The sequence below is a fragment of the Dermacentor albipictus genome, chromosome 2 (assembly GCF_038994185.2).
Source record: "Dermacentor albipictus isolate Rhodes 1998 colony chromosome 2, USDA_Dalb.pri_finalv2, whole genome shotgun sequence".
In the NCBI taxonomy this organism is placed as follows: Eukaryota; Metazoa; Arthropoda; class Arachnida; order Ixodida; family Ixodidae; genus Dermacentor; species Dermacentor albipictus.
This window is the reverse complement of record NC_091822.1, coordinates 192,315,950-192,330,543: the sequence shown is the minus strand read 5'-3', so window position 1 is coordinate 192,330,543 and position 14,594 is coordinate 192,315,950. Positions and strand designations below refer to the sequence as shown.

General features: G+C 44.7%; 1 protein-coding gene across 4 annotated transcripts in view; it reads right to left on the bottom strand.

Moving 5' to 3' along the window:
- The window catches only part of skd (mediator complex subunit skuld), a 159,061-nt gene that overhangs the window by 13,965 nt on the left and 130,502 nt on the right, over positions 1-14,594 (bottom strand). For all 4 annotated transcript variants that reach the window (XM_065427431.1, XM_065427429.1, XM_065427430.1 and 1 more), the window contains 4 exons: positions 13,460-13,686; positions 11,685-12,165; positions 2,798-3,058; positions 244-408 (listed from right to left, as the gene is read on the bottom strand). In XM_065427431.1, coding sequence (XP_065283503.1) covers positions 244-408; positions 2,798-3,058; positions 11,685-12,165; positions 13,460-13,686 — 1,134 coding nt within the window. The remainder of the gene's footprint in view (positions 1-243; positions 409-2,797; positions 3,059-11,684; positions 12,166-13,459; positions 13,687-14,594) is intronic.

Below are 14,594 nucleotides of genomic sequence, written 5' to 3'. Positions count from 1 at the left end.
ACCCCAATTACATGACTAGACAACTGTAGTTTATGAACGCAGCTTGCTGGAAGTTTAATGAATTTTACAGAAGATGCTTCTAATATGTCTGCACGCATGAAAATTATGCGAGATGGTACACATGCCCGAGCTTTAAAACACACACACACCTACACACACACGCACACACGAACAGACAGAGACAGACACACAGACAGACAGACAGTGGATGCAGATCACTTGACTTGAAACTGGAGCTCTCACCTTGAGGAAGACGGGGCATGAATCCCTCAGATGGGGGCTTGTGGCCCAGAACCACCGAGGCAAAGGGCCTGTAGGTGCAGTCGACACATAGTAGCCCAAGGCCAAAGGCTGTTGCAGCAGCTGCATGGGTTCTTCCTGGGGCTCTCCACCTCCACTTCCAGGACCCTGCAACCAGCAAAGACAGGGACGTGCTCAGCATGTTCCTTGAAACAGTCATACAATTATGTGGAAACCACTGAAGAACGTAAGCAAAGCTTCTCGTTGTATCACTGCTTTGGCTGCCTCTTGCCACCGTCAGAATTCTAATAGTTTTGGCCGAAGCAGCTTCATGTGCTGCACCACTCTTTACTGATCGACACGCTGCTCATCTGATGCCATCACTAAAATCTTGCACAATTTGTCAATCTCGAGTGCTGGCGTAACACATTACTGAGGCACGTTCCTTTTTCTGCAATAAAGTGCAGTTGTGTGCCTGCTGTGGAGGGGATGATTACATCACTGATGCAACAAACAATCAGTGCTATGCCCTACATACCCTCCTCTTCTCTTACTTCCACAAAAAGTTCCAGCAATTTCAGTGAAGATGAACTAACAATATCCCACCAAGCAATATTCTCTTACTTTCCTATTCAAATTATGCTCCAACATGCAATTTTAGCAGTGCTCTGAGGGTTCTGAGCAACCAAAAGTGCAGTTGCCTAAGCAACAAATTGACTCTTCATATGCTGCATCTCTCCTGTGGCACCAATTTAGTGCTAAATTTGAGATGCACAGTCAATTGTTTTTTGTTGGTGCTACCTCTTGCCATTTTCAGAGATTTACTTCTTAGCAAAAGCTTGGTAAGAGAAAATGTTGTTGTATGAGATGATAATGAATTCCACGTATGCTGAGTTCATATCAGTAGACACTTCCTTTCTTCATCAGGAGCGAACAGGGTACCAGAAGTACCAGAAGGCTGTAACAGAAGGACGCCTGTCATGGGTCACAAGACGACAAAGCATAATTATTACACTAAGAATCAGTTGCTTTCTTCGCATCTGTGTTTCTCGTACTTTTGATGGACCTCTATGCATATTAAATATATGCATGGAGCTTCATTATAAAGTAACCTGCAAGCCTTCAAGTACTGCAAATGTGGTAACACTGTTGTGGCTTTTTGAAATATAAAAACTGAAGTTAATGTTACAGAATTGCATGATGTAGCCACAGTGAGTAATTTTTAACAAGCGCAATACAACACAAAACAAAAAGTATTTCTTTGTTAATTTTTATATGGGAACCAACAGTGAGTGAGCATTTCAGTCACTGAGTTGCCCAAGCAACTATTAAAGCTCGTGTTGGTAAAGATCCATACTGTCGACGATCGATTTTTCGGACATGCCTGATAATACAGATGTCTTTGCGGAACCATCACATAACCCAAAGAGTCCATGTACAAGGCCGCCTGAAACTTTTGATGCTGAAACGTCTCTGCCATGCTATTCTGCAGACTTTTTGATGTGATCCTAGGTACGAAATGGCATTCACGCCAGAAACCCAATGCATCATTTTTAAATGCTGAATTTGATGCCTAAGAGCTTCAATTTAAGCACTGGAAACATAATGAAGAGTCCATACCACCATTTTTTGTATGCTGGAGGAAGTTTTCAATTGTGGATAGTTAAGAAAACAATTTACCAATCAAGTATTTACAATACCAATCAATTTTACTCAATTATTATTTCAATGTTTCCTTCATACCAATACACTCTCTATGGCCAGAAATAAATGTGAACAAGTTGTTTTAATTTTCTTAGAAATGGAATTGTGTTCAGGCTTTGGTGGGATGTAGGGGTGGAAGCCACCAAAGCATCCTTTATCTCGCAGCCTCGAACCAGCACTCTCACGCGTCTATCTGCTGGCAGCCGGGTGCACGGTGTGTGTTTGGGTGCACGGTGTGTGGCGTGTGGTCATGTAGGTGCTTTTTGCAGTGCTAGGCCTAGCTGCTTCAAAGTTTACTGCCAAGTGTTCTGCTGTTTGATACTGACTCTGGCTTTGTCATCCTGGCTAATGGCTTTGAAGCATGAAAACCGTGGTAAGGGTCTAAAATGCATTAAATAATACCGGTTTCCAAAAGTAAGCTTCGCTGCAATACAGCGATGTTATGCGGTCAAGCATGCACAACGTATTGACGTGACGCGTACTAAGAGTGGAAAGGGGAGCCACTGTCGCAAGACACTGTTTGTCCCTTTATTACACATGTGTGCACAGGCCATCGCCTGTCACAGTATGAGCCCTTAGATGCCTAATAAGAGTACCGGCAGACCTTCAGAGCTATTTCTGACATGGCTGTGGCAATTTGAGTCCTTAAGGAATGCTGTTCTCATGGTCTCTTGGGAGCCTGAAAAATCTTACGTTGACTGTAAACCAGGTGTCCCTTCTTAAGTACTGTGCACCTTTGCCACAATAGTCTAAGCAGTATATCTGACTCTTGAAAACATACAAGGACGCTAAGCACCTCTTCTGTTCACAATGTTTATGGTCTAGGAAAACGACAATAAGCTTGACATCTCACCCGAAGTGCGTTGCCATGCTGAAAGGGTGATTGGCGCCCACTTGGGCCACTGCCCAATATGCCACCAATTGGGGAACCTGGTGGTGAAGACCTCCGTGTAGGTGAACAAGGCGCCTCCGGGCTGTCTGTCCAGTTCAGAATGTCATTGAAGTCGTTGCCAACAGCAATGTCTTCTGTGAGTGACTTGAAAATCTCATCATCGTCACCAAGTGTAGTCGACAATGGGTCCATGTGGTCCTGCTGAAAGGTGGCTTGCGAGGACTGTCAAAAGAAATGCAAAGAGAGCAGGTAAGAAGCTGCCATTGTGATAAATGAACTACCATCATCGTTAGTGCCCATCTACTCATGTACAAATGTCATCATCAGCAGCAGCTCATGCCTGTAAATTTCCCAATTTCAACACACTACATAATCCCTTGCAGCCATCAGATGCATTTCGCATACCTTAGAAACCATTCAGTAACTCTACAAACTGCTGTAACCATTACATCAGCTGCCTGACTGCTTCTGTACTACTGCTTTTTCGCTTGTATATTTTCTGGAAATGTTGCATTTCTTTCTAATAGCTTTATTTTCCTGTTTATTTTATTACCTTCTTCTATGCAAATTTTCTCACATGAAAACATAATATCACATGAAACCCCAATACTTCTCGTTACATTTATGTTATCACGTTCCCTTGTTTCATGTTCTGTATTTCATTGCAACTTCACGTGGATGCTATTTTAGATACATTGACCTGGACATATATGAGCTGCAACAGCTGAATTTTTTCTGCTTGTGTGACTGTTTTCCAGTTGCTGCGAAGATGCTTGGAGCCTTGTCAAGCTGTCCTTCTGGGACCTTTTTCTGCTAGCCTCCTGCATTGTACCTTAGCACCATAGAAATAGTCTATTATTAATTTCTTTACCAAGTAATCGTTCTCTTAGTGTCACTGAAATTTGTGAAAGAGTATGTTGAGCAAGTCCAGGTGCACACTAGACACCCTCAGAGTCTCTTTCCACATGCTCAGACTAAAGATAAGAGTCACAAGTTGAAACAATGCTCATCACTTAAGATTTCAAAAAAATGCAACAGCACACAGTTTTTAACTCTACACAGCAACAATGCCACAGCTTCGCACTGTGAATATGCAGCAGCACGAGGTGCAACATTTAAGATTGTTATATGTTTTTTTCTAGTATTCACCAGAGGCTTTTAGCTCTACTTGCCCCGACTGTGGGGCTGTTAGCAATCTCGCACACATGCTCTGGCAATGCCCCTCATTACAAGGACCCAATCACATCACGAAAGAAGAATGGAGCTCTGCCATCCAGAGCTAAGAACTTTCACGACAAACTTGGGCTGTCCAGAAAGCCCACGATGCGGCGGTTAGGCTCAAACCTACCAATCCCCACATGGGAGCGGCCCAAGCTTCTCAGGACCTTGTAAATAAAGTTCGTTGTCTGTCTGTCAGTCAGTACTCGGCTTAATTTCTGCTGTTTTTCAAGTCAAGACCACCTTCAGCAGGCAGGTGGGCTTGACTGCAAAATCAATCATGGAACATATCTGTTACACAATGTAAGTCATATAGCTTGAAAGATCCCAGATGATGCCCCTTTGTGATTATATAACATGTCCTGCCAACTTTCATGCGTACAAACTTGCAAGGCCTTCTCTCCATGTCAATGAGTAGTCACAACATAACTGTGTCACAGATAGCTCAGCGGTTCATGTATTTGATTCATGTATTCATGTGTACGTGGCCAATGTTCCACAGAATTCTTGCCTCAATATTTTTGCCAGAGAAGTCTCCACACAAAGCTAGAGTTTGCTCTATAAGGGGACTGTTTTCAGCAATAATATGCAGTGCTTTGTCAGCGATTAAAAAAAAAAAAAACACTTCGGTTATATTTATGGAAATACATCTTATCAGTGACATTTTAATGACCTTCTGCTCACAGACGCTTGTGATCCTGCAGCCGAAGAAACGCTGAGCAACCTCCTGTGCAAACACTCATCTACGTTTTTGCAGGTGTTCTGTTCCCAGGTGTTCCAGGTCACCCAGGTGTTTTTGTTTTAGCCAGAGTGTGCCGAATGTAATCACCGAATAGTACACGATAACATTAGAAAACATGAAAAGCATGTTTTGTGGCATGTGCTAGTTAACTTCCAGCTCAAATTAAATAAAACTGCATCAAGCTAAGTTAAAAGAAGTTGAATGACAAGTTAGATTCAGATATTAATTTGATTTCAAATATATTACCATGTGCAATTTTTTTTTTTGCTATGTGCCAGCATGGCTAAAGTATCACAGAGAGGAGTGCTCATAAGGCCAAGGGGCGATAGCAACAGCAAGGTATAGTGTTACACTTGCATGCCTCGACACAACACGCAAAGTAACTCTTGCTGGACAAAAGCAACAGCTCCCTGGCAGCTACCAGGCTGTTGTGATGAGTGTCGCTAGTAGCACTGCAGGCGCTGCACCTCGATAGTGCACAAAGTGAGACTGAAGGGACACTGTCGGCATTAGTCAGTGACCAGTTAAATATTAAATAATGCTAGTTAGACGTTTTTTGCTCAGACCAGCGCATTCACACAGCAGATCAGAAGGAACATTAGTGCGTCTATAATGTGTGCACATGCAACGCTCACGGCAGCAGTGGAAGGTGCAGTGCTGCCCTTGCTCCAGGCAACTGAGTATAGCATTCACGGTGCATCCACTTTGCTTTGCCATTTTCGCAAGCAAACACACTCCACGTCTCTGAAAACGCACGTGAGCGCACCTCGAGCTTCCATATACAGTTGAACCTCGCAATCGCAAAAACGGCGGGGAACGGAAAGAAAATTCGCTTTTGAGAGAATTTCATTGTTGCGAAATGAGACAGCACAGATAGGTAATGTGTCGCAGAACTGAACTCTGCTGTCAAAATTCCATTAGCCTACTTTGGCAAGCTTTGCTACTTGCGTCAACCAGCAGTGGTAGCACAGGGGCGGAGAAGTATTCGTGTATTGCTTTCGGAGATGCAAATATTTTGCGCGATCTTGTGTAACTCGGCACCAGACGCATAGCAAGGGACGTATTCTGAAACAATCCACTTTGGCGATACTATTGCTGAGGCGATAGTATCGCTGTCAGTTGCATGCTGATTGGCTGGTTGAGCAAAATCAGATGACGTAGTGCTCAACCAACCAATCAGCTCATCCGATTTTGCTAAAACAGCCAATCAGCACGCACCCATGGCGAAGGCATGGCCAAGGCGATAGTATCACTGAGAAAGTGACAGTTTCAGAATACGGTCCCAACAGAGCTCCACGCATGCAGGTGCATTTCTCCAGTGCCCGTTGTTGCCCGTAGGCGCCGACGCGTCGGGTGCCGAGCACAAAAGTGATCGTATCTCGTATACCTGGAAGCAGTTGATCATTAAGAATACGGTCCCTTTGAGCAAATCTATGTCCGGCGCCAAATCCGCATGCGATGCTTGTCGGGTGACACCGAAACCAGTGTTCTTGAAGCAAGGGATGCGTATTCCCAGATGATTGCTCAATCATGGCCCGATGCGTGGCACTCCATGCTGCGACCGCCATCTTAAGCGCCATAAACAATTCCACGTTAGTGAGACGTGAATTACCTTGTTTGTGCCACATTATTCTCACCGAGGTGCACATTATGCACTGCACTAGGTATGCAAAAATCGTCATCACATGTCAGTAGCAACATGCGTGCTGGTTCAAACTGGCGATCAATAAACAAGATAGAGGCCATGATGTGTTTCTGGTGCACCCATGCAAGTGTAATGTGGTGGTATTTTACGCAATTTTAGAGCAAAGCAATCGCATTTGAGCACATTCTGGAGCCTGCTAGCCTAGCACGAGTAGGTTACGCTCCGGCAAATTTAGTTGATGCAGGATTGTGCAGTTTAATTTATGGGGTTTTTACGTGCCAAAACCACTTTCTGATTATGAGGCACGCTGTAGTGGAGGATTATGGAAATTTTGACCACCTGGTGTTCTTTAACATGCACCTAAATCTAAGTACACTAGTGTTTTTGCATTTCGCCCCCTTCGAAATGCGGCGGCCGTGGCCGGGATTCGATCCCGCGACCTCGTGCTCAGCAACCCAACACCATAGCCACTGAGCAACCACGGCAGGTCAGGACTGTACAGTTAAATCTTGTTAATTCAAACATACTTGATTCGAACTTTTGGTTTATTTGAACTGACACTATTGTCCCGCTAAAACTATGTGAATTCCTATGGGCGAAAATTTCCAGTAATTCGAACGCGTAAACATTTGTGGTGGTTAATGCCAACATACTGCCCTCCGACAATGCTCTTAGCAGTGTGCCAAATCACACGTCGATGCCTCTGACTAGCATTCTTCTGACCCCGCCATAGAGGAAAAGCGTAGGAGAGACTTCTCAGCGTCGCGCGCAAAGGGGAGAGAGAGAGAGAGGAGAGAGAGGTCGCGGAGGAAATCTGTGCACAGGCGTATGCAGGTGTGTGCATCACCGATTACTTTTGTTTGTTATGGGTTTGTGACTCCTGTTAGCATCGTGATACTCCCATTACCCCATAGAGCCAATGTATAAGAATGTCTGAAATTTCGAATGAAAAAAACCTTCGCCGTCCGACTTTGCAGGCTGTTTGGTATGACCACTTGTCCAAAACAGCATTAATCAAAGCCACCACCACAGCCATTTTGATTATCGTGCTGCCTCAAGCCAGCATTCTTGCATGCAGATCCGCTGGCAGCCACAGGCACACCATGGCAACGCTATGCCTAACTACTTCAATGTTCGCTGCCAAGCTTCTTGTTGTACGTTGCCATGTTTTTCATTGAAACACTTTGCCACAGTTAGCAATGACGCCAACTCTGCCTTTGTAATCCCTGCCTATGTCTTTAAAGTGTGGAAAGCCTGGTGTGTTGCGCAATACTGGTTCCCGAAAGTCAACTTCGCCCCAGTACAGCAGTCATGCGGTGAAGCAACCAAAAGCTCGAAGGGGCAATTGTCACGGGACATATGTTACCTTTTATTATACATGCGTGTACTTGCCGCCCCCATCACAGTGCGGGCACCGATACGCCTAGTAACTGACTGTAAAATGTAAATACGTGTGAATAAATCTTGTGGAACTTCCCACCTATGTGTTAGCTCAGTGCACATGCGCCACTGCAGATAAGTCCTCCATTCAATTAGCTTCCTTTAATTCCAACTTCTTCTAATCTGAACAAATTTTTGGGCCCCTTTGAGTTCAAATTATCAAGTTTGACTGTAGTACAACAACATTTCGTTTTTGAGAGGTATGAAATGCATAGAATGTTACGGGCGTTCGCCGGAGATACGAAAATATTTTGTTCTTGCAAGAATTTAATTGTCACGGGTTTCGACTGCAATTCTTATTTAAAAAAAAAATTTCATTTGCACGCCGCTTCGGTACGAACCACGTCGTCGCATGCGGCCGAGCAAGTGGCCATTGCCTTGGCCCTCCTGGACGACAAACATGCCAATATCTTCAGCGACTCCAAGGCAGCCATCCACGCCTTCAGCGTTGGCACAGTGTGTAAGGAAGCCTGTCGCATCCTCGACGGCAAAAGCATCGCCACCCACACTCTGACGTGGTTCCCTGCTCACATGGGATCCATCATGGGAGGCCCCACAAACCTCAACGAGCTGGCCCACTCCAAGGCGCGAGGTCTCGCTATCCGCGACCATGGAGAACTCCAACGCCGGCCCGCAGTGGTGGAGAGCAGAGATCAACCGACCACATACAATGAAATTGCGCAGCACTTCTATCTCGGCAGGAGAGACATTCCCCTTCCACACAAGAAGTTAAATAGAGCGCACGCATTGACCCTCAGATTATTGCAAACAGGCTCGTATCCCAGCCAGGCTTTATTCCACAAGCTTTATCCCGACACCTATGCCACTAGTTCTTGCAGGCACTGCAATGACATCGCTAGCCTAGACCATATGCTCTGGCGTTGCCCCTCGTTATGAGGCAAAGAACAAATCAATGAGGACAAGTGGCTCTCCGCTATCAAGAGCCCCGATGCCGGGGCACAACTATGGGCTGTCCAGAGGGTCCACGATGCGGCGGTCGGGCATGGCCGGACTGTCCCAACGTGGGAGCGGCCCACAGCGCGCTGAGTCGCGTACCTCAGGACCTCTATTAAAGTTTTGCATCCATCCATTTGCACGATGCTGCATATGATGGAGTTGATGTATAGTCGCTACAGGCACCGAATTCTGTCCACCGAAAATTTCACTTCACCTCATTCCTTGAATCTTCAGAATCATGAAATGCATACAAACTGCAGTACAGATTATAATTTTTCAATTTTCGAGTTACTCAAGTTTTGTTTTGTTTACAGGATGTGGACTCCAGTGAGAACTCCCTACATGACTGCCGGATAGGAAAGCATCAACTACTTTATGTGTGGCATCTTTTGACAGAACCAATCCTGCTACAAAATGTTCCTTGCGTAAAACAAAGTGAGAAACAATGAAAAACGTCAATCTACTACATGACAAATAGTGACACCATGAGTTGATATCTAGCCATTTACCTTACAGCTTGTTTTACTAGAATTGTTTGCTCATCATTGCTTTTGATTCAATGTCTTGGCACACAATTTATGTACACAAGCGCCTCAAGAGAATGTAAAAGCATGAAAGCACATGCTCCCTCCACCCATGAAGCGAAACGCCAATCTCTATACTCGCGGACAACTTTCGTTGGCTATGAAGGGAAAGCTACAGAGGCTGTGCTTCTGCACATGTGTTCATAGGCTCATGTAGTCTGGGTAAGCTTGGCACCGGTTTCAGTTTCCGTTTCTCAAGTCTTGAATACCTCTTTTATTTTATTGAATGTCGAGACGATTAACTCGGTGTGAATGTATGAAGCAAATCGATGTTCATACCTATCCTAAATGCATAGAGTTCTTAACACTGAGCAAAGCAGCCTGCATCAGTGCCCCAAAGCAGGTGTACGTCTGTTGGAACTAGAACTCGCAACCGATGCTGGCATCAGTAGAGCCAGCGCAGCATAAGTTAGCTTGCTCACTCGTTTGAACCTGCTGATGTTTGTGATTTCCTGATGCGCTCGCTTAGTTTCTAAGTAGACGCTGCAAACACATGCTTTGTGAACTTCGACAAGGTTTTGGTGCTGAAGTTGGTCATCAGCCCCTCAGACGGGTGGGATAGCAAGCGACAAACACTCACCAAAAGACAGGCGTTCCATTTTGCCCTTAACCCTTTAACCCCCCAATCTCGAGCTGTACTCGTAATGGCAGGCTGTACCAATATCGCAAATGACAAGTAAGTTGCCCGACCAAACCAGAAATCAATCAAGTAATATATTTTCAGAATCACAATGACATAGAAAAACATGATGACTAACAAAGAACTGGGGAAACTTGGCATGTTACACTGGAATCAATTAGGGGGTTATAGAGTTAAGGAATGCGTAAAATGTGGGATGGCCTCATTTGTGCGAAGACTCTAAAGGGCAAACTAAAAATACAACACGAGTACCTGACTAGTGAACGTTACATATCAGTTAAAGTATGTGCTATAATAAATAAAATAATATTGAACTCTACATTTTACATAAGAAAATGCAAACAAAACTGCAGGCCTACTTCCAGCAGCGGTGCTAGAGGTGCGCTTTGGTGCCGTAGCCTTCACTTCATAGCCAAGAAAAGTTGTCCTCAAGTATAGCCTCTCCCCCCTCCCCTCTCCCACGTTTACCTCACACCTTGTTACAGCAGCAGCAAAGTGCCCTAGTGAACCACCAAGTTTCTATAAACTTGGCTTCCACAATTTATATAATGCTGTATTTACTCACATAATCAAAGTACTCGCGTAAAGAATGCGGCCCCCCCTTTTCCAATCAAGAAGTGTTTTTTTCTTTTTATCAAATAATGATTGCACCCTGAACTTACTGCCACGAAGTAGGAGACACACGGTACGATTTGGTGTCTAACATGTCTGGCAGGTGTGACTGTGTCCGACACTGCATTGGACGCCGAATCGTACCGTGTCTCCTACTTTTATTGTGATTATATAGACATTCCAAGCACATTTTTGCCGTTGTCACCGTGCGCCGTATGATGTAGGTGCGAGTGAAAGCACATGAAGGGAGCCAATGATTGCAGCTTTTATCCCGATTCAATCTTGTGCGCTGTCTTTCGTCGCGCAATAGGGCCCTGGGGGCTGGGGGGAAAAATGTGCGTTCATTATGCTGGTAGTACGGTAGCTGCTGCTTCCTCTGCCACTTCTAGAGAAATGTGCTACAGCAAGCTAAGATAGCAATTTTGTTGCTAAACATGCCACAATTTGTTGCCAGCGCCCTTCATTTTCCTTTTTTTTTTCTGCTGAGATGGTTGATTCGTGGAGTTTAATGTGCCAAAGCAATGTGGGGGCTTCAAACACTGTAGTGGAAGGCTCCAGAATAATTCTGATCCTCTAGAAATCTTTAATATGCATGCAATTATTTGCACACAAATGTTCTTGCATTTTGCCTCACTGATTATGGTTGGGACCTGTGGCCTGTTAATGAATATTTATGATTATTGATGAAATATACAAATAACTGTGGCCGAAATTTTGATTGCAATTATACACTGCTTTTAGAGAGGATGTGGCAATGCTGCGGTAAATTGGAATAATTAAGTCAGTTAAAAAAATTATGCTCAGATGATGGGTTGGAGATATTATTGGTGCTCTTTCAAAAATTTACCAAAACTGGACACAAGAAAATAATTTTGCATTTATTACCACCTATCAGACAAGCTATGAAGGTCAGTCATTTTACGATAGTTGTAAAAGTTGGTGGGTATGCAATGGGCATGCATAGGAACACAGCTGTAAGCACACAATACATTGTAGGGAATGCTGCTCACCTGAGTGGTCGCAGATGTAGGGAAGACAAGAATGTGAGTGGCAGTGGCATCTTGGGGAGTAGCAAGGTCACAACTGACACACGAAGATGTGAACCGCTCATCCGGTGTATATTGATCATGGAAAAGCCGCAAGGCGCTGTCTGGTTCCAGTGACACCAGGCACGCCGAGAGCACACAGGGACCCCCCACAATACCACCCACACCACCGCACGCAGAAGAGGAGGAGGATGACGATGATGCAGCACACTGGTGACAGAGTTCTCTCAGCCGGCGAGAATAGCGCAGCAGACTTCGTCGGCCAAGAAGCCCTGCCCACTCGCGCAGTTCACCATGACCAACACGACCCAAACGACCCACAACGAGTCGCCACGGCTGGGCGACTGCACCACCAGCACGAGCACCACACGCCGCAACACCCAGTAGCCACTCAAGTAGCTTGTGCAGGCCTAATCGGCGAACGCACACTTTTTTTCTACGTGTCCTGTAAAGAAAAAAGAAAGAGAGAGAGAGAATAAAATGCATTCAGCAGATAAGAATGGCTGCTGTAGGGTGCACAATGATTTAGTGCAACTTCTTGTTAGGGTTACCACATTTGCTCGCATATTGATCGCACTTTTTTTGTAAAAAAAAAAAATGACCCCAATTCAGGGGTGCGATCAATACAGGGTTAAATTTCCCGCAAAAACATTTTTTTTTTTTCATGTCGCGTTTGCTGCGAGATGACAACAGGTCAACAGATAGGTGGCTGCCATTGTAACAGTGCAGGACACCAAAACCAAGATGGCGGCCGGTGGAGCAAGCGGCAGGCGATTTTTCTTCTTCTCATGCGTACACTACATGCACTGAAACAGTTTCTTCCATATCAGTAATGAATAATATTGTTACTATCGGCGAATTCGCAGCAGTAACGTAGCCGTGAACACTTTGAGGGGACAGAAATAGAGATGGGCGCGCTTAGCTGCTAGTGACATAGAAACCCATGGTGGGCATGCTGCGGAAACTACGGCATTTGTGTTCACTACTACCCCAATACGGCACACTACCACTATGGGTGGGCGAATATCTTAGCTGTGTTACAAGCGTCGGCATATGAATAGGGTACACTTCTAACATATCAGTGTAAACATGGCTACTATGGTTGCCGCTCGCGATTTGTGGCGTGCCTACGAGTGCAGACCAGAAGAGTCGAAAAGCGCCTTTTTTGTTGCTCCTGACCACAACCACTATAAATCCTACAAATGATAAAGCCAAGGCATGCTTGCTTGTAGCTTTTTTTTCTCATGGAAGTGCGGGAAGTGATGAAAGGAATAAAATGGGGCATCTGCTTAAGAACGTTTGGTGCATGCAGACCGCTTGGTATGTCTTAATGTAATCATCATTAGCTAGACTTCGCACATGACGTATCGCTGTGGCAAGTTCGGGGTGCAATCATTACACAGGAAAGGAAAAAAAAATTGAATTTTGACAACACAATTCAGGGGTGTGATCATTACGTGAGTGCGATCATTATGCAAGTAAATACGGTATATCATTAACCTCCCCTGCAGCAAACATTACAAAGAAATATTTCAAGTGAACTCATTATGCCGTTCTTGGGGGGCACAAATCATAACAATAACGCTGCCATTGCTCTGCAACATTACAACGTTTGAACTTAAAATGTGAAACACATCTCTTTGAAAGGCCACAGAAAGCAGGTATTTGAACAAGCTAAAGCGATCCACTAGTGCTCCAAGGGCAAAAAGTAGTGGCAGCTGCGTATGTGCCACACTCACCGGTTGGGGATCTCAATGTTGATGGAGCAGTTGTCGAGCAGGTCACCTTTGTCATTGCTGACACTGGCTAGGAGCCAACGCTGGTCCTCTGTCAGGCAGTAGGCACAAAAGAGGATGCCACACTTCTCCCTGCGGTCCCCGAACATCTCTCCCAATTCTGTCTGCTTGTCCTTTTGCGGAGCCAAGACAAATGGCGGGCTCCACAACTTCACTGGATTCACACCCCCCTGCCAAGGCAACGAACACGCATGCTCAGCTACTGTACAACATTCACCAGTTCACATGCCGCATTCTTAATAATTTCCACTCCACACAACCTAAACCACCAATTGCAACTTTTTTTGTTTGTTGAATGTGGAAGTACAGCGGCCATCGACTAGACAGCACAGGCAACTGCCATGTCAGAAGGTTTACTAGCAGTGTCACACTCTATTAGATTTTGGTCTAAACAGTGCATGAATGATAGGATATCATTGTTGGGAACTAAAAGCAGGTTTTTTAGGGGTGTGTGAATACTCGAATATCACCAAACCTAATCGAAAGTTCAAATAATTTGATTCACAAATCGAATATCTACTACATTACATTTTTCGAATACAGTTGAACCTCAATATGAAAAAGTTTTACATGCAGCAAAAAAATGTTAAATTATGAATTTCGTTTTAATTTGAACTTTTATACTTTTAGCCATAAGAACAACTTCACAAATACCAAGACAATTCCTGATGGTTAGTGTCTTGTTAGTAAGCACTTATAAACAAATCGCAAGAAAGTCGGGCCATAATAGCGCAATTATGAGCACCGGCGCATGCGGTGCGTATCGTGTTGAGAGCAATGCATTGACGTGGCTCACAGGGTCCAAGATTTGATTGTGGTTCGTCGCTCGGCACTGTAAATTTGGGATGCTATGGCTGACCATGCTTAGTGCCTGCAGCCAGTGCCCCAAAATTAGAAACAAAAGTGTAAAAAGATGCAGATATTAGCCTTCAGGGGGGGAGGGGGGAAGAGGAAGAAAAGAAGAGAAGGGTCAGTTTCGCCAGAAAGGCAGAGCGCTGCTAGTGTTAACAGAGAGACAACAAGGAAGTAAGGTTCGTAGTTTTATTGGTGTCATATGTGCTCAAGGATACATTAACAG